General features: G+C 43.8%; 1 protein-coding gene across 5 annotated transcripts in view; it reads right to left on the reverse strand.

The window, feature by feature from the left end:
- The window catches only part of LOC146854158 (aldo-keto reductase family 1 member C1-like), a 204,494-nt gene that overhangs the window by 85,537 nt on the left and 98,803 nt on the right, over nucleotides 1-20,154 (reverse strand). For all 5 annotated transcript variants that reach the window (XM_085651938.1, XM_085651936.1, XM_085651935.1 and 2 more), the window contains one exon: nucleotides 13,281-13,358. In XM_085651938.1, coding sequence (XP_085508064.1) covers nucleotides 13,281-13,358 — 78 coding nt within the window. The remainder of the gene's footprint in view (nucleotides 1-13,280; nucleotides 13,359-20,154) is intronic.

Here is a 20,154-nt window from a genome sequence, read left to right on the forward strand (position 1 = left end):
GTCCGGAAATGTGTGCGTTTTGAAAGAAATGTGTACTGGAAGTACCTATGGTTCAAGTACAAATATCAATGCTTAATAAATGTTAATACTTAATAATACTTAGTGTGTTTAATAGACAGGACAACTGTACTTTCGTGATAACTTGCATTGGTGTAAAATGCATTTGGAAAAAAACAAAACTATTAACGAGTAACAAAATAAATCAGGCATCTTTCACTTACTTTGGGAGTGTTGAAACATGGGAATCCAGTGAATTATGGAGGTCATCTCCCTCCAAATGCCATCACTTAAAAGCACTACGTTTACAGCTTTAGGCATGTCACTTGCAAATCATCCACATCATGCGTTTAAGTCTAATTAGTTTAACTGAAACCAACAGACCCTTCAACATTAAATGCATTAAAGTGCTTGGTGCGCGGCTCCCCTGGATAGGTTTGACGGTGCCCCAGGGAGCCACGGCACACACTTTGGGAACCACTGCTTTAGCCTTTTGGTTTTCCGCATATCATTGCAATTCTTACAGTACTGTATTAGGTTGATGGGACCGTTCTTGCAACCTTTCTGCATTTGTCATCTTGCGCTGTAGTCGTCCCTATTCGGGGCCCCAGAGCACAGTGGACTTAACACCGGTGACCAGGGTTGCAGCTTGAGCATGCTGGGTCGACATGTCAAGGCCTTTTTACCTGCCAGAAAGTGTGCCCAATGGGCAAGTGAATGGGCGGGTGAGAATCTCCCCTGGGGTCTACCAATGAGCTGAGAGACGCAACTTCATGGATTAGCTCTATTTGGCTGCCTGTCTGCTGGAGGTGGTAGGGTAACCCCACTACTCAGTTGATAGATTATTAAGACGAGCCAGTGAGCACTGTGGCCCAACAAGACATATGGGGTGCATTTCAGGTGCAACTTACCCCACATTATTCATAGCAAGTTATTATTCACACTAATTTAACATAAGGTATGCAGGTCTTTTATGACCATGAATACTCACAGTTTTATGAGGGCGAAGAGGAGGAGTGGCCCTCCTATGGGCTGAGTCTCCCTGAGGATTTGAGCAAAACTCCTTCACAAACAGTTTCTGAAATCCTGAAGCCTATCAATACCTCCTAATGTTAGTGGCCAAAAGCCCCAAGTTTTAAATAGGGGGAAATTGCCCCCAGAGACAAGAGGTAGTGGCATCCATGAGCCAACTAAGTCCACCAAGCTTAGCTGTACTATTAAGGGAAAATGGGGGCGATGTTGCCAGGAAATGTGATCCCGACACAGAGTCACCTGTAAAAGATGAGGAGGGAGGCACGAATGGCAAAGCCACATCTGATGCTAAATGCAAAAACAACAGTTGATGGACAGAATGCAGAACAATGTCATATATTCACCCCAATACAGAGATCTGGGCCTAAATCCATCGTTTTTTTGCTCACCATGCCATTCCAGTTTCAACCCAGACATATGCAAATCAGTCTTGACCCTGTGCCTCATGGGAACAGTCCAGCCCGAACTGCCAAGCCAGGTCCTCCCTGGACTGGAAACAAGCATCCTTGGACCGGTTTCGGGGTTTCACCCCTCTTCAGCCAGGATAGCTTGATTCCAGTGGCATGGAGAGCAAGGGATCCACGTCTGGGCATACCCTTCCCACTCGGGGTGACAAATGCAAAAACAACAGTTGATCGACAGAATGCCGAACAATGTCATACATTCACCCCAGTACAGAGATCTGGGCCTAAATCCATCCCTGAGGATTTGAGCAAAACTCCTTCACAAACAGTTTTTGAAGTCCTGAAGCCTATCAATACCTCCTAATGTTAGTGGCCAAAAGTCCCAAGTCTTAAATAGGGGTAAATTGCCCCCAGAGACAAGAGGTAGTGGCATCAATGAGCCAACTAAGTCCACCAAGCTTAGCTGTACTATTAAGGTAAAATGGGGGCGATGTTGCCAGGAAATGCGACCCCGACACAGAGTTGCCTGTAAAAGTAGGGGAGTGAGGCACGGATGGCAAAGCCACATCTGATGCTAAGCAAGAAGGTAGAAGGTGGCAGACATGTTTGGACTAAAGGAGATATTTCACCCTGGATCAGCTGAATATATTCTGAATGCTAAGGAAGCAGATTACGGGGGCCAAAAAAATCAGACAGCCCGTAGATAAGGAAGTCAGAGAGCGGAATGCTTCAGATCATTCATGGAGGGCAAGAAAACCCTAGCACCAGAAACTGATTGCATGATGTGCACCTTTTTCTACAAGTATACAAAAGACACCAGGAAAGGAATTGATTGCATTAAGAGGGCCTGCCAGGACAAAATCCTGGATATGACTAGCATTTTCACAAAATCGCTAGAACTGGCAGACAAAGCCAGATTCTCAGACAATCCTATGCTGGCTGATATAGTTTCTGGTAGGGCCTGAAGGGCAACAGCAACTGCGTATTATCGATGGAATAATGAAGATCCCTCCTCGTCAAAATCAAACCCCAGGATGGGGTCTCTGGCGAGTCAGAGGCAAAGTTGGTAAACCAAGGGAACCTTTATGGAGATCCCTTTGTCAAGTGGCTGGGGAAGTTCGTGGCAACTTTCTTAGCCCTAGACAAGGCTTTAATTTAGGAAACGTTTCCCTGGTAAGGTTTTCACCAGGGCTGGAATAGGCAGGGGCTGCTTCTCTTTCCATTCTTTTATTCAAGGTTTCTTCAGATGGCTTAGCAAGAGGAAAAATGGATGGTAAAACACATGCCAAGCTGGACTTTTCTTCCTTTCACGAGGTTTCGCTAGAGCAGGTATGGAAAAACATCGTTCAGGGGAGCCAACACCCCGTGGGCTATTCTGGTAAGGATTATTCATTCTTCCCTTCTAAAGCTAGGAGGGAAGTTAAGGTGGTTCAGGAACAGATGGGAAGAGCTGATGACTAAACAATAGGTCATGGTAATGATATAAGATTGCCATATAGAATTTTATGGAACCCCAATTAAGACTTCTCCGCCCCTCTCCTTGAAATTCTCAGACCAAGAAATGAGTCTCATTGACAAACAGGCGAAGGAGATGGCACCCAAGAGAGTTTCTAAGCAAAACATTTCTGTTCAGCAAGAAAGATAAAGGTTTCCAACCGGTAAAAAAACAAAAGAATTCAACGAGTGGCTGCTTTCCTGCCACTTCAAGATGGAGAGCCTCCATTTTTTGAGAAAAATGCAAATTATGGGGGATTGGATGGTCAGGCTCCAATTCTGGTGGTTGGGCCATGTGTATGAGTTTCAAACCCTACCGCTCAAACTTTCCTCAGCCCCCTAGTGCTTTACCAAGGTGCTATGTATTGTGGCGGAATACTTCAGGATGGTATCCTACTGATGGATCAAAAGATGTGGAGATATCTCTATGGAAGGAAGATGGATGGAGGACGAGCTAAAATTCTGGAACTTCTGACGGGTCTTTTTTGGAGTTATGGCCCTGTGACCCTAGTAATCTGCCAACATGTTTCAGCCCAGAAAAATTGGCTTTAGAGGTCCAGGGCTTTCATCAGGGCACAACAAGGATTCCCTCCCTGGCGTTGACCGAAAGTAATCCTATATATTGTTTTGAAGGAACAAAAAGCTGTAACCTCCGTGCAAAAAATATATATCATGGAGAGTATACTTATCTCCCTTCTTTACGTGCAAGAAAAATTCTGCCCAAATTGGGTGGAACAAGTGTTTCTCACGGATCTCGGTAAGTGCAGCCTTGTAGTCACACGTCCATCAAAGATCCTGCCCCATAAACAACGTATTTGGTGTCCATGTATCCCGGCATTGGGATGAAAGCCTTGGACCTATAAGGCTAATTTTTCTGGGCTGAAACATGTTGGCAGATTACTAGGGTCATAGGACCATAACTCCAAAGAAGACCCATGTTTTATTACTTTTTTAATATCCACTACGTCCCCGAGAATAAAAGGGATACCCGAGGAACGAAGTAGGATTTTTAATCTTTAAGTCCCCCTGACCTACATCTCCTAAGAGCTCCCTGAAATATGGTGGAGCACACCCCGACCTTTAGGAGTCAGGGTTAACCCGATGATGAAGCATGACACCAATAAGATGTGTGAGGGTTAAATAACAAAAATGAATTGCTTCCTTTCCGCATATTGTGGTGTATCCCACATAGGGTTGTATTCCTTCTAGAGCTCCATTGTGTCTGGATACAATTGTGGGAGTACATGAAATCTGAACAACTTTACGACCGACTGACATGCAGTGTGAGACATATGAGACTCTCACACTACCCTCAGCCTCAACGCTAAAGTTCTTAATCGTCGCCGTTAATGAAAGGCCATGCACACCCTGATCTCACACAGACAACTAGACGTGAATCAGTTCACATACTCATATGTTGCATTTAAAAAACTACAGCAATGCAACGTCTGAAAAAAGAAATGTGTAGGCAAGGTAAAATGAGATAAAATATGAAACGTAAATAGGGACTGCATCACAGACATTGAAAAGGTATTTTACAGCCATTGTTGAGAAATTGACACATGTTTTTGCTTGTTAAGTGAAGGACATGAATATTGGACCCTGTAGGGACCCTTTTTAATTATTGCTTGGTCTGAGCAATGGCAGGGCCCATCCAAATTAAAGCCATGAGTGTAGCCTGCAAGGGTCACAGTAGCTGCTGCTCCCTGTTCCAACAGAAATCCAAGGTTTGTTCTTTCCTTAAATAGCCCCTTCCCCCTCAGGGGGGCAGGCTGAGACGGGTCAGACCTTGAAGCACAGACCTTGACATAACAGACCTAACTGTACCAGTACTATGATTGGCCATTCAAACAGGGACAAAGTATTCCAAGTCACTGCTAATTATGCAAGTGAGACAATTAGAGAGAAAACACAGGCTGCAGGTGCACGTGAAAATGTAAAAATAACGGACACTCTTCCATTTGTGGATGGGCCACTGCGCTAGAACCAGGCCTGACTAAAATATATGTTAATTAATTCCATCATATTGATCGTTATTGGCCCACAAACCTTCAACAGCATTTAAAGTTAGTGGCAGTTCCCAGGGCAAGACACAGATTACACGTTCCAAAAGAAGTGACTAATTTCGTATATCTACGTATGTTGTTGTTTTACATTCAATCACGTCTGTTTTTAAGAATGCTTGGATTCGCCAAGCCTTTAGGTATTTAAGCAAAAAGTGAAACTACAAGTACCAGCATGCTTAGTGCTGCTGGCTGAAAAAAATTATTTGTTGATAATTCCCCCCTTGTCACGTGGTCGTTGGGGACATTGTCGACATAACTAAGTTAGCATGAGCCCTGCCTCCATGATGCAGCTTTGTGCACATTACTACATGGCTTTATTTTTGCAAACAACTTCATTTATGTCGACCACATGAAAACTCTCCGCTGTGTTCTTCTCTGCCTGTCTGAACATTGTGAGAAAGGTCGATAAACAATGCCCCTTGTTATTCTGTTCTGGTCAGGCCCTAGCACCTAGACAAAACATACCAATGCAGCTGCTGCTAGAAACTCGTACTTTGATATTATGGGGATACATGCATAGGGGACGCGCACTTGGAAAAGGACCTTTCCGTGGAGAAGAGCGAGACCGTGCCTATGGTGTAGAACTCCCATCTATAGTCTAAGGTATTGGTTCTGCAGACAAAGCCCAGAGCTCTTCTAATATATAATAATTCTTCTTAGCAAGTGGAGGGGGGCTAGGCTCTGTAGTCTTTTCTCTATTGACTTTTCATTATGACATCTCCCTTTGTGATATATGGACTAGCTGTTCTGCTGACTGTATTTGTATTATGCATTTTCCTGCTTGTGGTGGCATGTATACTGCATGTTAAGGCACAATAGTTAAAATATATATTTTAAACCGTTTGTGTCTCCGTCAGACCTTACTGTGGACAGGTACAAGAGTGTGAGCTAAAGGGTGTGTCTTGTTACTGCGATTCCTAAGAGATCTGGGAGTGTTGTGTTCTTGGGAGTCTATTCACTTGTTTTTCTGTGAGTGAGTAGGAGAGCAAGTGAGACACTATAGCTAGCCGGTCCTAGGCTTATGGGTACTCAGGTGGTAGGAAGACTCAGTCCCAACTTACTAAGGTCCCATAATCCTACGCATAGTTCTGTTCTGCACCCGCACAATATAATAGTTAATTTACAATGGTACTACTTATACTTGTGTCAGTGGAGTTGCAATGCAGATGTTTAATATTCGTGTAATGTGCTCGCAACTCGCCTGTCCAGACTCAACTCACAGAAGTGCAACGGGTTTCTCTGCTGTTTGTTACACACAACATGTTTGCAGAGTCAGGAAGCTCCTAAAGGTAAAGAGAAGAGAGCATGCATATCATGGAGCAGCTGTCAACCCCTGACTTGTCTGTATTCCATTAAAATAACAAAACTCATTTATGGGAATAGGGGAAAGATATCTGTTGGTGCAATTTACAAGCCGTGCCTGGGAAAGTTGAATGACCCGGGAGTGGGAGGGGGTAGTCAAGCAACCAAGCAGTAGGTGGGACCAGGAAAGAGGCAGCAACACCACAGAGGGTGGGAGTGTGCAGGCAAACATCCTTGTGTAATATGACTGGGGCGCATGGAAAGAGCTCCAAAACCTTCGGGTCGAGTTTATGCTATATTTTGAAAAATATTTTTAAAAAACAAGGACGGTAGAGGGAAGACTTGCTGCAAACACATCCGCTGGTAGGAGTGCTAAGAAAACAAGTATGACAAGAGTGGAGAGGATGTGGCGCAGTGGCCAGAGCTGCTGACTCGAGAGCTGGGAATCCTGGTTGGCGTCTTGGTGGCTCAACATTTTGTGATTCTGGGCAAATCACTCAAACTCTCCCTTTGATAACGTGCGCTACATGAATCTGCTGCAAGACGTAAAAGCAGAAAGAGGCAAAATGTAATGAAAAAATTGTTCTACCAAAACAGGTGTTAACAGTATTTTGGCTACGGGAAAATGATAAGAGAAGCAGCAGAGGAACAAGCATTGGTAAATGCAGGAAAATATGCTACAGCCAATAGAAATGGAGGAAAAGTAAGTGGCAAGCACAGAAACTAAAGAAAAGCCAGGAAAGAGAGGGGGCAGGATGTAAAGCTCCTTTAAGTTTATATGAAAAACAATAGATTTCACAAGCACAGCGCAATCGATGTGCAAGTAAAACCTAAAAAGTGAAGATAGACATGGATAATCCTCACCTCCTTGTCCTGACACAGAAATCAACTTACATTCTCTCCTGCACTATGAAAGTGGCGACGAGCGGACTTCAAAGGAAAATACTACCTACACTGTTACCGCCACCCCAGGAACCAATAGCTTCAAGTATCAAAACGCAAAGCTGGACAACCTGGCCAAAAGCAAGGAAACATTAGAATGCTTCTTGACAGTGGTGACTGTGGGAACGTTTGAGGGAAGATTCTTCTCCTTTGCAAAGTTTGGTTAATCTCATTTGTTTATCTTAACTGACTCTAAAAATTACATTCATTTTGTAATGCTGTAAAGTAACTGCTTTTCTGGCTTGCTCTCCAAAAGTCTACAAGTCCATATGTTGAATTATTTTACCTTCTGTAGAGGTTGTGTCCCACCAGCTGATCTGTTGACAACTGGGGGGAAATTCACAGCACTGGAGCCATCATATTCAGATTGCAAAAGGATATGACATTTACTTTCTGGATGGAAAGGGAAACATTTGAAAAAGGCTGGGAAAAGTCAATATCATCCACTTCATGGTGGCATATTTCTGTAATGGCTAGAGGAACAAAAATGTATGTTCTATGTCACTCCAACCTTTTCTGCAGTAAAACTGTATTAGAATTGTAATACTGACCACATCAGACAAGCTAATGTTAGTGGCCATCATATGCACGATTACCACCAGTGATCAATTTACTGGATTAGGCATGGTTCCCAGTTTTAATCTAAAAACATTTGTCAACGTGGAATGCCTCTAAGTGGGTAATACATGGGTAATACATAACAGCCATAGCTGCAATGCCCCTGGCACCAAGTCAATATTATAATCATAAGTCTCCTCTAACATCAGCTCATGAGTTCTGAAAATTCACACATTTTCGTACAGAATGGTCAATTTTGGTTACATGTATTAATTAAAACAAGCAGAAACTTCTAAGTTATTATGCTGGGCTTTGAAGCCTGCTCTAGGTATTGAAGCAAATATGGCTTCGCAAACACAGATATAATCATCACACTTGCTTCCTTTGAAGTTTCTAACTATGTGTTGTATACATTTTAATTTTCTGATAACTTTTACTTACATTTACTGTCCTGACCGTTGCTAATGATTAGTGGTCTTAACTGAATTCCTTATAAATTGCCTTCTTAGGGGAATATAAAACAGATTACTAATTACTCATTTAAAGTATAGCAGATGGAGTAGTGTCTTTGCAGTTGGCGGAAGACATTACCTCCACCTTCCCGTGGGTATTCTGACAACAAATTTAGAGATTACCTTCTGTGGTCACCTCTGTACACCGAAGGGAACGGCCATCACAGTGGTTCCCTTCAGTGTACTAAAGGTTTGGTTTACGGCTGCCATCACTTTTGACAACCGCACTCCAAACTTTTGACATATTTTTGTTTTTCAAAAACAAACTCACAGTGAGAGTTTGTTTTTGAAAAACAAAAACTAAATCAAGAGTGTCTTTTATGTTTTTTCCTGTCCCCCACAGCCAGGCTTTTCCTGTCTGTGGGAGACAGGAAAAAAGGCATTACACCATTAACCCTAAATAGGGAGCTTCTCCATTGGACTGTTAGATGAAGTATTCCATCGAAGGAGCCAACAGGGCTCAGTCAATGTAATGCTTAAGGTCAGCCTGTCTTTAATTGAGAGAGGCAGACTGGGGGTTTGGCGGGCAGGGTACTTAGGACCTTGACATAACAGACCTAACTGTACCAGTACTATGATTGGCCATTCAAACAGGGACAAAGTATTCCAAGTCACTGCTAATTATGCAAGTGAGACAATTAGAGAGAAAACACAGGCTGCAGGTGCACGTGAAAATGTAAAAATAACGGACACTCTTCCATTTGTGGATGGGCCACTGCGCTAGAACCAGGCCTGACTAAAATATATGTTAATTAATTCCATCATATTGATCGTTATTGGCCCACAAACCTTCAACAGCATTTAAAGTTAGTGGCAGTTCCCAGGGCAAGACACAGATTACACGTTCCAAAAGAAGTGACTAATTTCGTATATCTACGTATGTTGTTGTTTTACATTCAATCACGTCTGTTTTTAAGAATGCTTGGATTCGCCAAGCCTTTAGGTATTTAAGCAAAAAGTGAAACTACAAGTACCAGCATGCTTAGTGCTGCTGGCTGAAAAAAATTATTTGTTGATAATTCCCCCCTTGTCACGTGGTCGTTGGGGACATTGTCGACATAACTAAGTTAGCATGAGCCCTGCCTCCATGATGCAGCTTTGTGCACATTACTACATGGCTTTATTTTTGCAAACAACTTCATTTATGTCGACCACATGAAAACTCTCCGCTGTGTTCTTCTCTGCCTGTCTGAACATTGTGAGAAAGGTCGATAAACAATGCCCCTTGTTATTCTGTTCTGGTCAGGCCCTAGCACCTAGACAAAACATACCAATGCAGCTGCTGCTAGAAACTCGTACTTTGATATTATGGGGATACATGCATAGGGGACGCGCACTTGGAAAAGGACCTTTCCGTGGAGAAGAGCGAGACCGTGCCTATGGTGTAGAACTCCCATCTATAGTCTAAGGTATTGGTTCTGCAGACAAAGCCCAGAGCTCTTCTAATATATAATAATTCTTCTTAGCAAGTGGAGGGGGGCTAGGCTCTGTAGTCTTTTCTCTATTGACTTTTCATTATGACATCTCCCTTTGTGATATATGGACTAGCTGTTCTGCTGACTGTATTTGTATTATGCATTTTCCTGCTTGTGGTGGCATGTATACTGCATGTTAAGGCACAATAGTTAAAATATATATTTTAAACCGTTTGTGTCTCCGTCAGACCTTACTGTGGACAGGTACAAGAGTGTGAGCTAAAGGGTGTGTCTTGTTACTGCGATTCCTAAGAGATCTGGGAGTGTTGTGTTCTTGGGAGTCTATTCACTTGTTTTTCTGTGAGTGAGTAGGAGAGCAAGTGAGACACTATAGCTAGCCGGTCCTAGGCTTATGGGTACTCAGGTGGTAGGAAGACTCAGTCCCAACTTACTAAGGTCCCATAATCCTACGCATAGTTCTGTTCTGCACCCGCACAATATAATAGTTAATTTACAATGGTACTACTTATACTTGTGTCAGTGGAGTTGCAATGCAGATGTTTAATATTCGTGTAATGTGCTCGCAACTCGCCTGTCCAGACTCAACTCACAGAAGTGCAACGGGTTTCTCTGCTGTTTGTTACACACAACATGTTTGCAGAGTCAGGAAGCTCCTAAAGGTAAAGAGAAGAGAGCATGCATATCATGGAGCAGCTGTCAACCCCTGACTTGTCTGTATTCCATTAAAATAACAAAACTCATTTATGGGAATAGGGGAAAGATATCTGTTGGTGCAATTTACAAGCCGTGCCTGGGAAAGTTGAATGACCCGGGAGTGGGAGGGGGTAGTCAAGCAACCAAGCAGTAGGTGGGACCAGGAAAGAGGCAGCAACACCACAGAGGGTGGGAGTGTGCAGGCAAACATCCTTGTGTAATATGACTGGGGCGCATGGAAAGAGCTCCAAAACCTTCGGGTCGAGTTTATGCTATATTTTGAAAAATATTTTTAAAAAACAAGGACGGTAGAGGGAAGACTTGCTGCAAACACATCCGCTGGTAGGAGTGCTAAGAAAACAAGTATGACAAGAGTGGAGAGGATGTGGCGCAGTGGCCAGAGCTGCTGACTCGAGAGCTGGGAATCCTGGTTGGCGTCTTGGTGGCTCAACATTTTGTGATTCTGGGCAAATCACTCAAACTCTCCCTTTGATAACGTGCGCTACATGAATCTGCTGCAAGACGTAAAAGCAGAAAGAGGCAAAATGTAATGAAAAAATTGTTCTACCAAAACAGGTGTTAACAGTATTTTGGCTACGGGAAAATGATAAGAGAAGCAGCAGAGGAACAACCATTGGTAAATGCAGGAAAATATGCTACAGCCAATAGAAATGGAGGAAAAGTAAGTGGCAAGCACAGAAACTAAAGAAAAGCCAGGAAAGAGAGGGGGCAGGATGTAAAGCTCCTTTAAGTTTATATGAAAAACAATAGATTTCACAAGCACAGCGCAATCGATGTGCAAGTAAAACCTAAAAAGTGAAGATAGACATGGATAATCCTCACCTCCTTGTCCTGACACAGAAATCAACTTACATTCTCTCCTGCACTATGAAAGTGGCGACGAGCGGACTTCAAAGGAAAATACTACCTACACTGTTACCGCCACCCCAGGAACCAATAGCTTCAAGTATCAAAACGCAAAGCTGGACAACCTGGCCAAAAGCAAGGAAACATTAGAATGCTTCTTGACAGTGGTGACTGTGGGAACGTTTGAGGGAAGATTCTTCTCCTTTGCAAAGTTTGGTTAATCTCATTTGTTTATCTTAACTGACTCTAAAAATTACATTCATTTTGTAATGCTGTAAAGTAACTGCTTTTCTGGCTTGCTCTCCAAAAGTCTACAAGTCCATATGTTGAATTATTTTACCTTCTGTAGAGGTTGTGTCCCACCAGCTGATCTGTTGACAACTGGGGGGAAATTCACAGCACTGGAGCCATCATATTCAGATTGCAAAAGGATATGACATTTACTTTCTGGATGGAAAGGGAAACATTTGAAAAAGGCTGGGAAAAGTCAATATCATCCACTTCATGGTGGCATATTTCTGTAATGGCTAGAGGAACAAAAATGTATGTTCTATGTCACTCCAACCTTTTCTGCAGTAAAACTGTATTAGAATTGTAATACTGACCACATCAGACAAGCTAATGTTAGTGGCCATCATATGCACGATTACCACCAGTGATCAATTTACTGGATTAGGCATGGTTCCCAGTTTTAATCTAAAAACATTTGTCAACGTGGAATGCCTCTAAGTGGGTAATACATGGGTAATACATAACAGCCATAGCTGCAATGCCCCTGGCACCAAGTCAATATTATAATCATAAGTCTCCTCTAACATCAGCTCATGAGTTCTGAAAATTCACACATTTTCGTACAGAATGGTCAATTTTGGTTACATGTATTAATTAAAACAAGCAGAAACTTCTAAGTTATTATGCTGGGCTTTGAAGCCTGCTCTAGGTATTGAAGCAAATATGGCTTCGCAAACACAGATATAATCATCACACTTGCTTCCTTTGAAGTTTCTAACTATGTGTTGTATACATTTTAATTTTCTGATAACTTTTACTTACATTTACTGTCCTGACCGTTGCTAATGATTAGTGGTCTTAACTGAATTCCTTATAAATTGCCTTCTTAGGGGAATATAAAACAGATTACTAATTACTCATTTAAAGTATAGCAGATGGAGTAGTGTCTTTGCAGTTGGCGGAAGACATTACCTCCACCTTCCCGTGGGTATTCTGACAACAAATTTAGAGATTACCTTCTGTGGTCACCTCTGTACACCGAAGGGAACGGCCATCACAGTGGTTCCCTTCAGTGTACTAAAGGTTTGGTTTACGGCTGCCATCACTTTTGACAACCGCACTCCAAACTTTTGACATATTTTTGTTTTTCAAAAACAAACTCACAGTGAGAGTTTGTTTTTGAAAAACAAAAACTAAATCAAGAGTGTCTTTTATGTTTTTTCCTGTCCCCCACAGCCAGGCTTTTCCTGTCTGTGGGAGACAGGAAAAAAGGCATTACACCATTAACCCTAAATAGGGAGCTTCTCCATTGGACTGTTAGATGAAGTATTCCATCGAAGGAGCCAACAGGGCTCAGTCAATGTAATGCTTAAGGTCAGCCTGTCTTTAATTGAGAGAGGCAGACTGGGGGTTTGGCGGGCAGGGTACTCGTTGCATTTGTAATGCAGTACCCTGTCCACAAAACCCTAAATCTGGTCCTTAGTCTGTTTTTGCTGAGGAGTAATTCTGGATACTTCTAAAGAGAAGGCTTTAAATCATAAGCACACTGAGCCGGCACTTGTTCTTTGATGTAGTATGTCACAGCTGCCAGGATATAGCTGTGGGTTGTAACACGCTTTACTCAAATGTTGACTTTCCCTTTTGTTTTATAGAAACAAATACAAACCATCAGCGATGGAGATATCTTAGACCATCCACTGTCTGAAAATCCCTCCTCCTTGCAACCCTTGTTTTACTATTCCATACCTCCCATGTGGCGCACAGGTCAATATTCAAGCAGATGACTTTTCCAGCTTCATCCAGCGGAAACAAGCTGTCTCCAGGCTGAAAAAGAAACAGAAGAATAAGGTAAAAGCACAACTACAAAGCTATGCCACTATGTGTTTTTAAGGTGCATCGGCGCAGAAGATCACAACCTGTCTAAAATGTGTACCTATTCTTAGTTTCAGAATGTAGCCATCTACCTCTGCTGCACATAGGTTTTCAAGGTGTGTGTTATGGTGTATTGTGTGTATGTGTTCTGTTTATGTTGTGTTACATGGATGTATTGTCATGTGCTCTGTGTGTGGGGGTGTGTATGAAGTTTGCTTGTGTTAGTATTGGGAATGTTGATTTTGGTTACAGAAGGGTGGTTGATGAGAAACAATGAAGACGACCAGCTGTAAGCACAAACCTGGGAGTGACCTGCATTGAGAGTTCAGAATAACGGCTTTCTAACTCCCCATCATCGTGGACGGTGTCTTCTGAACAGTATGCTCATCTACCCCTAGTGTTTGCAAATGCATGTCACATTTCTTTTCATCATTAATATAACAGGCCACACTCCAGTCTTTACTGTTGCTGTATTCTTAAAAGCTACCTTGCTATCATACTTGCTCTTGAGTTCCTAATGATATCCAAGGTCAAGCATGGATACTGCCTCTGAAGTCAGAAGCAAACCAATAGCCAGGAATTTGATTAATTTCCAGGTCTTATAGAAGAAAGAAGACCTGCCCTTGGAATAGCACTAAAGATGCAGCCAGATCAAAAGATATATATATATATATATATATATATATATATATATATATATATATATATATATATATAAACACCAAGGTTGTCCCCAAGAGAAAGCCACACACATAGGGATTGCGCACATCACTTCGCAGGCAGCAGCGTGAAATCAAACTGCATACATTCCATTTAGCCATACGCGTTTCGAGCTCCCTTGAGCTCTTGATCACTGGCGGCATGAAGAGGGAAACAGGTAAGTAAGAACAGCTGACTTTTATTCAATACGAATAAAAAAAATGAATAAAAGTCAGCTGTGTATATATATATATATATATATATATATATATATATATATATATCCAAACAAAGTGTCGATTTCAATGAAAACAAACACTCCTTGTCTCTTCTGCGGCAAGCATAATTTATTCAGCAACTGATCACAACCTCAACGCGTTTAGGAGCTTGCAGCTCCTTGTGTATATATATAGATACACATACATATATACATACATACATTCTAATGGCATCAGTAGGTAGTTATAGTTAGGATCTAGTTTCAATAGTAAATGAGATTTTTGACCTGCCTAGATCTTTGAATATGATTGTCACATCTTCACGAAATCTGCCCAAAAAAGTGTCACGACGGGTCTTGTTGGGTATAGAAAGTTTTGGGGTAATCAGTCAAGTGGGCCTGAAAACTGGGGTGGTGGGGGGCCAGGGTTTAAAAAAAAAGTGTGCTTCCTATGTTAAATCCCATAGGAAATGTATACAAGACTACAGCCCGAACGCTGAATGGAATGACACCAGTTTGGCAGAAAGGTAGCTCTTGTTCCAGAAAGCGACCTTTTTGTTATTTGGTGTAAATCCGTTCAGTAGTTTTTGAATTATTCGAAGAAATCCAAATTTGTATATCTAGGTATGTGCAACCTCCCCGAGCCCCACCCCCCGATCTTGTACAGTGATCTGATTGGCTGCCAACACTTCAACCAAGAAGTGTTGGTAGCTATATTGGGACTCCACCTCAGCCGAGTCAAAAAGATTGAAAAAATAGAAAAGGGGGCAGGGTAGAAATACCCTGATCCCCTAGCCTTGGGACTCCGCCAGGACTAAAAAGCATCTTTTACATTTTTGCGGTGAAAATCACGACGGATTTGCAACGAAAAAAAACAAACAAGCGAGGGCTCCCGCAGTTGTTTTCAAAAAAGCCCCTGGGTGGCCCTGGTCCGGGGACATGCATACACATTTAAAAACCTGAAGAAGGGGGTGCACGGGGGAATCCTCCTGAGGCTCTTATGAGACCTGGGGACCCCCACCTCTGCTGGGCTTTATTGTAATAAAAAAAATGGGCCACAGGGAACCCCTCCTTGGGCACTAAGAGGCCCAGGGACCGTCACCTCCTTGCGGCTTCAATTAAAGGAGGGGGGGGTCGCATGGACCCTCCCCTCCTGCGGCTTACATATACCCCGGGGACCACCACCTCCCCGGGGCTAAAAAAAATACTAATGGAGGGCTTGCAGACCCCCAGGAACAACCAACTCTGCTGGGCCACATAATATTAAAGAATGGGACCACCACCTCCCCAGTGCCGGCCGTGCCAATTATAGGAGGGGGGCCCCCTCTGGGAGCCATTAATTGCCCGGGAAACAGCCACCATTCAGGGCCGGGTCCTGCTATCTCCCAACGTGCCGACCCTCTGGAGATAGCTGTTTGCTTTTACTTGGCGGGAGCTGTGACAGCTCCTGCCAAGCGAGAGCAAACACTAACTCCGTTCCCAGCAAGCGGGAGCTGTCAAACTGCTCCTGCTTGCTGGGAGTGGAGTCTTCATTGTTTCCCTGCCTGCTGTAATATGGGCAGAGAAACAGATGAAATAATTGCTCCCACATGCAGGGAGCTGCATATTCAGGAGCTCCCTGCATTTTGGAACAATGCCAGCTGCCACAGGAGGAGGGGAGATGGGGATCATGGGGGCATTGAGGCTCCCCGCAGCCCCCTGTTATGAACCCCATAATAGGCTCTGTTCATTCGAAGAGCCAGGTCTTAATTGCCTTCCTGAAGATGTTCAGAGTGGGGGCGCTTCTGATATCGATCATTCCATGTCTTGGCCGCGATGTAGGAGAAGGCTCTTCCGCCTGTTCTGACTCTGTGGATGCGTGAGGTTTCATGAGGGCAACTTCGGTGGATCGGAGTTTCACTTGGGTACGTGGAAGGAAATTTTCTCATTGAGGTATAAGGGCCTGGTATTGTGGAGGCATTTGTAGGTGTGGGTGAGAATCTTGAAAGTAACTCTCTTCTCAACAGGGAGCCAGTGGTGGTTCCGCAGGTGTTGGGTGATGTGTTTGTGTCAAGGGATACCGAGGACGAGTCAGTCTGCGGTGTTCTGTATGCTCTGGTGTTTGCAGAGCAGAGATTTGTTGATCCCGGCATAGAGGGTGTTTCTGTAGTGCAGTCTGCTGGTTATGAGTGCGTGGGTGACGGTCTTCCTTGATTCGGGGGAAATCCAGTTGAAGGTCTTTCTGAGGATGAGGAGGGTGTTGAAGCAGCTTGAGGTGGCGGCCTTGACCTGACGGGTCATGGAGAGGGAGGGTTTGCATCGAGAAGTAAGCATTCTTATTGTCATGCATGCATATATTCATTGTTTTAGCACTATGGTAGAATTCTATCTTTTATTTACTCTGTTGGTGCTTATAACCGTATATATCTGTTTCTGTCTAATGGTTATTGCAGCACACGTATTTTGTACTAGAATGACGCCGGTTCAATAAATACTTATTGAAAAACGTCCCCATCATTTATTCTGTACATCTCTCTGAGAGCAAGTAAGCACGAGTTACTGAGCGAAACGTACTGTACTATTTCCACGATCCCTGAGGGGTCAGGGTTCTCATTTCCGATAATTGCCAGAAACTATTCAGTCCTTGGTGAGGTTGTAGGGCTTGTAGTGGCACTGTGAGCTAGATGGTCTATAGACTAACATATCCTTCGGGGTGTCTGGAATCAGTCTGGAAACCAATCCCTTAGTTTATGTTGTCTGAAAGCGCAGATCCTAAATAGATTTGTAGAAACTACACAACACCCCATCAAAGCACACTGGGCGCCCAGGGTGGGGCCAACGCACTCATGTACTGATGGCCAGGTCCCGCAGAATGGGTCCCCAGGACCGAAATTGGCCAGAGAAGGGTGCGCGCATCCCCCTCCCCATGAGCACAAATGAGCAGAAAAAGGCAAAACAGAGGGCAGAGAGACAAGAAGGAAAGGCAAAATAGAGCAGAAAAGGTAAAACAGAAGCAGAAAAGAAAGCAGAAGAGGCAAAACAGTGGGCAGAAAAATGGGCCGAAAAGGCAAAAGAGAGGGCAGAAAAACGAGCAGAAAGGCAAAACAGAGCAGTAGAGGGCAACACAGATGGCAGAAAAAAGAGTTGGAAAAGGCAAAATGGAGGGCAGCGAAACAAGCAGAAGAGGCAAAACAGAGGGCAACAAAATGAGCAGGAAAAGCAAAACAGAGGGTGTAAAACGAGCAGAAAAGCAGAACTGTGGACAGAAAACAAGCAGTAAAGGCAAATAGAGGGCAGAACAACTAGTAGAAAAGGCAAAACATAGGGCAGAAAAGGAAAAATAGAGCAAAACAGAGGGCTAAAAAAAGAGCAGTGAAAGTGAAATGGAGGTCCGAAAAACGAGCAGAAAAGGCAAAACAGGGGACAGACAAGCATTGAAAATGCAATAGGTCTCGCCTATGATTAAGTTAAAGCCATTTGCTTTGCTAATGGTATTGTATAGCAAAGTAAATGGCTTTAACTTAATGAAAGGCAAGACCTATTGCATTTGTAATGCTTGTTTGGGCATTGGTAGGCACTCTTTTTTGGGCACTGGTACGTAGTGTTGCGCAACAGATTTTGATCTAACACAAGAGAGAGAAAAACACAAAAGAGAGCAACAGAAAGATGGAAAACCAGTGACAACCAGAAGAAAAACCTGCGAGAGTAGATAAAGCATCAGGGAGTGTCTTGTGGGGGCATTAACGAGGCACAAGGTGGAATCGCTATCATCGGTGGCGCTGCCTGTGGGCACTGGCACTTATTGTTTTACAAAGGGGAGAGGAGTTGGCCTAACGGCTAGGGCGGTCGACCTCGAACCGGGTTCAAGTCTCAGCAATGACGCTGAAAATCTGTGATTCTGGGCAAATCACTTAATCTCCCTGTGCCTAACAAAAATTAATGTGTCCTCATGTAACGCAACTGGTGCTATGTAAAGCGCTCTGATACCCGATACTGGGTAAATTTCGCGCTATATAAAACTCCTTAAAAAAAAATAAAAAAAATAAGCACTGCCTGCCCTGCCCTGAGCCAGGGCATAGAACCTTGCGCCTATTGAATGCAACTCTGGTATAGGCAGGGCTTTAAGTGGGCTGGGTCTCACTGGTGCTGAGCGCCAGCAGTTATTTTAAGGAGGCCTCGAAACGGGTCTCTATTGGGCTCTGTTTTGTGCCCTGGCACCGGCGCTCCATTTTCTTCTGGACTGCAGTGACAGCGGCACATCGATGTGCTTTGCTCACATCACGCACTTCTCACTAGTGGAGAAGTTACGGCATGAAGTCTTGTCAGAGTGAGCGTTATAGGAGAAGGGAAACCCTTTAAAGAAAGTCATTTTCTCTCTCTGGATTTCCTTTCTATTTTTGAAAGTCAGGAGCAGCAACATTGTCGTGGTGCCACCAGGGCTTTAAGTGGTAGCTTTTTCAATATTATATACAAGCGATAGTTGCTGCTTATTTATCTTTTCTAACAACCATTGACAAAGCCAATAGTCCTGACTTGTTGTAGGTATGATGTTACTTGTATCACATACCTGGATGCAATGACAGAAACAGCAAAATACAAGTCAGGTGGGACACTGTGCTAAGCACAGATTTGTAGATTACTTGTTTTTAAGCCACGCCCTTACTTACATTGGCCACGCCCCTTTGAGAGGACCATCCCCCCAGTTTTTTCATTCCACTTAAAGCCCTGGGTATAGGCACAGGTCGCTGAAGGCCATCTCAGGGAGACATCCAGTCGTTTATTAGCTACTTGAAGAGCATCCGTGGGATGAGGGAAGCACAGGGCAGGGTGGGTGTCGAGGCGCAGACCGTACCATTCACGGTTTATCGCAGGTACAAGTGTCCGGATGTGATTTATGGCGCCGGCCGAAGTGCCTCGCTGCCGGCTCCGCTAGCCCCCACCCCCATCCCCCGCCTCTGGGCTCAATACCAAATAAATAAACACCAATAATAGAATTCAGCACAATCACTCATAAGTAATTTAAACTCATTCTTATGCGCTGCACAAAGACTGCCTCTGTCAAGTAAATGAGTTTCCCTACATAATCAGCTCCATTAAAGCCCACCGAGTTTGGTTCGTTCTGCGTGACATTGTGGGTGGCAGAGTCTTGTGCGTCCGCATGAAAAATGACCCACATTTATCGGCTTACGGGGAATCTTACACACAGGGTTTGGCATTTGCGACTTATAGATGACAGGGGTTTGATGGCCAATGCCGCCCCGGGCTATCAGTTAGCGCGAGTGAGAGCCACTGATGCCGTAGTGAAATAGATGCCGCACCCTGGGCTATTTGCCACAAACTGAAGCCAATCGTGCAATCCTGTGATGTACTAGCGGTTTTATGTAGCGCCATCCAGGTGCCAAAGCGCTTTACATAGACGTGATACACCTTCAGTAATACATAGATTAAAACCATGAAGTGAACGACTAAAAAGACCCGAGGGCTCAATCTGACAAAAAAACAAGCGCTCGCCATGACGTTTTTTTTCCCCTTTTTCTCCCGTCCCAGGCCTCGCCTGCTAAAAGGTTTCTTATTTGTATGGGGCCATGTGTTTGGCCCCATAAAGATATGAAACCTTTTACGCCAGCAGTAAGTCAGAGCAGTCAGTCCAAGTGGGACGCAGAAAGAGAGAAAAGAGTACGTCACACAGAGCTCTTTCCCAATGGCTGGCCACCGTTTAGCATAAACGGTGACGCCAGCCAATGAAAAAGAGGGGCGGGGCTTAATGCCCTTTACTAAAAAATCCCCATCTCATTAAATCTCGCCAGCGAGACTGCGCATGCGCGCTGCCTACACCAGGCGAGACCTAAAAAA

The sequence above is a fragment of the Triturus cristatus genome, chromosome 4_1, assembly GCF_964204655.1.
Source record: "Triturus cristatus chromosome 4_1, aTriCri1.1, whole genome shotgun sequence".
Classification (NCBI taxonomy): domain Eukaryota; kingdom Metazoa; phylum Chordata; class Amphibia; order Caudata; family Salamandridae; genus Triturus; species Triturus cristatus.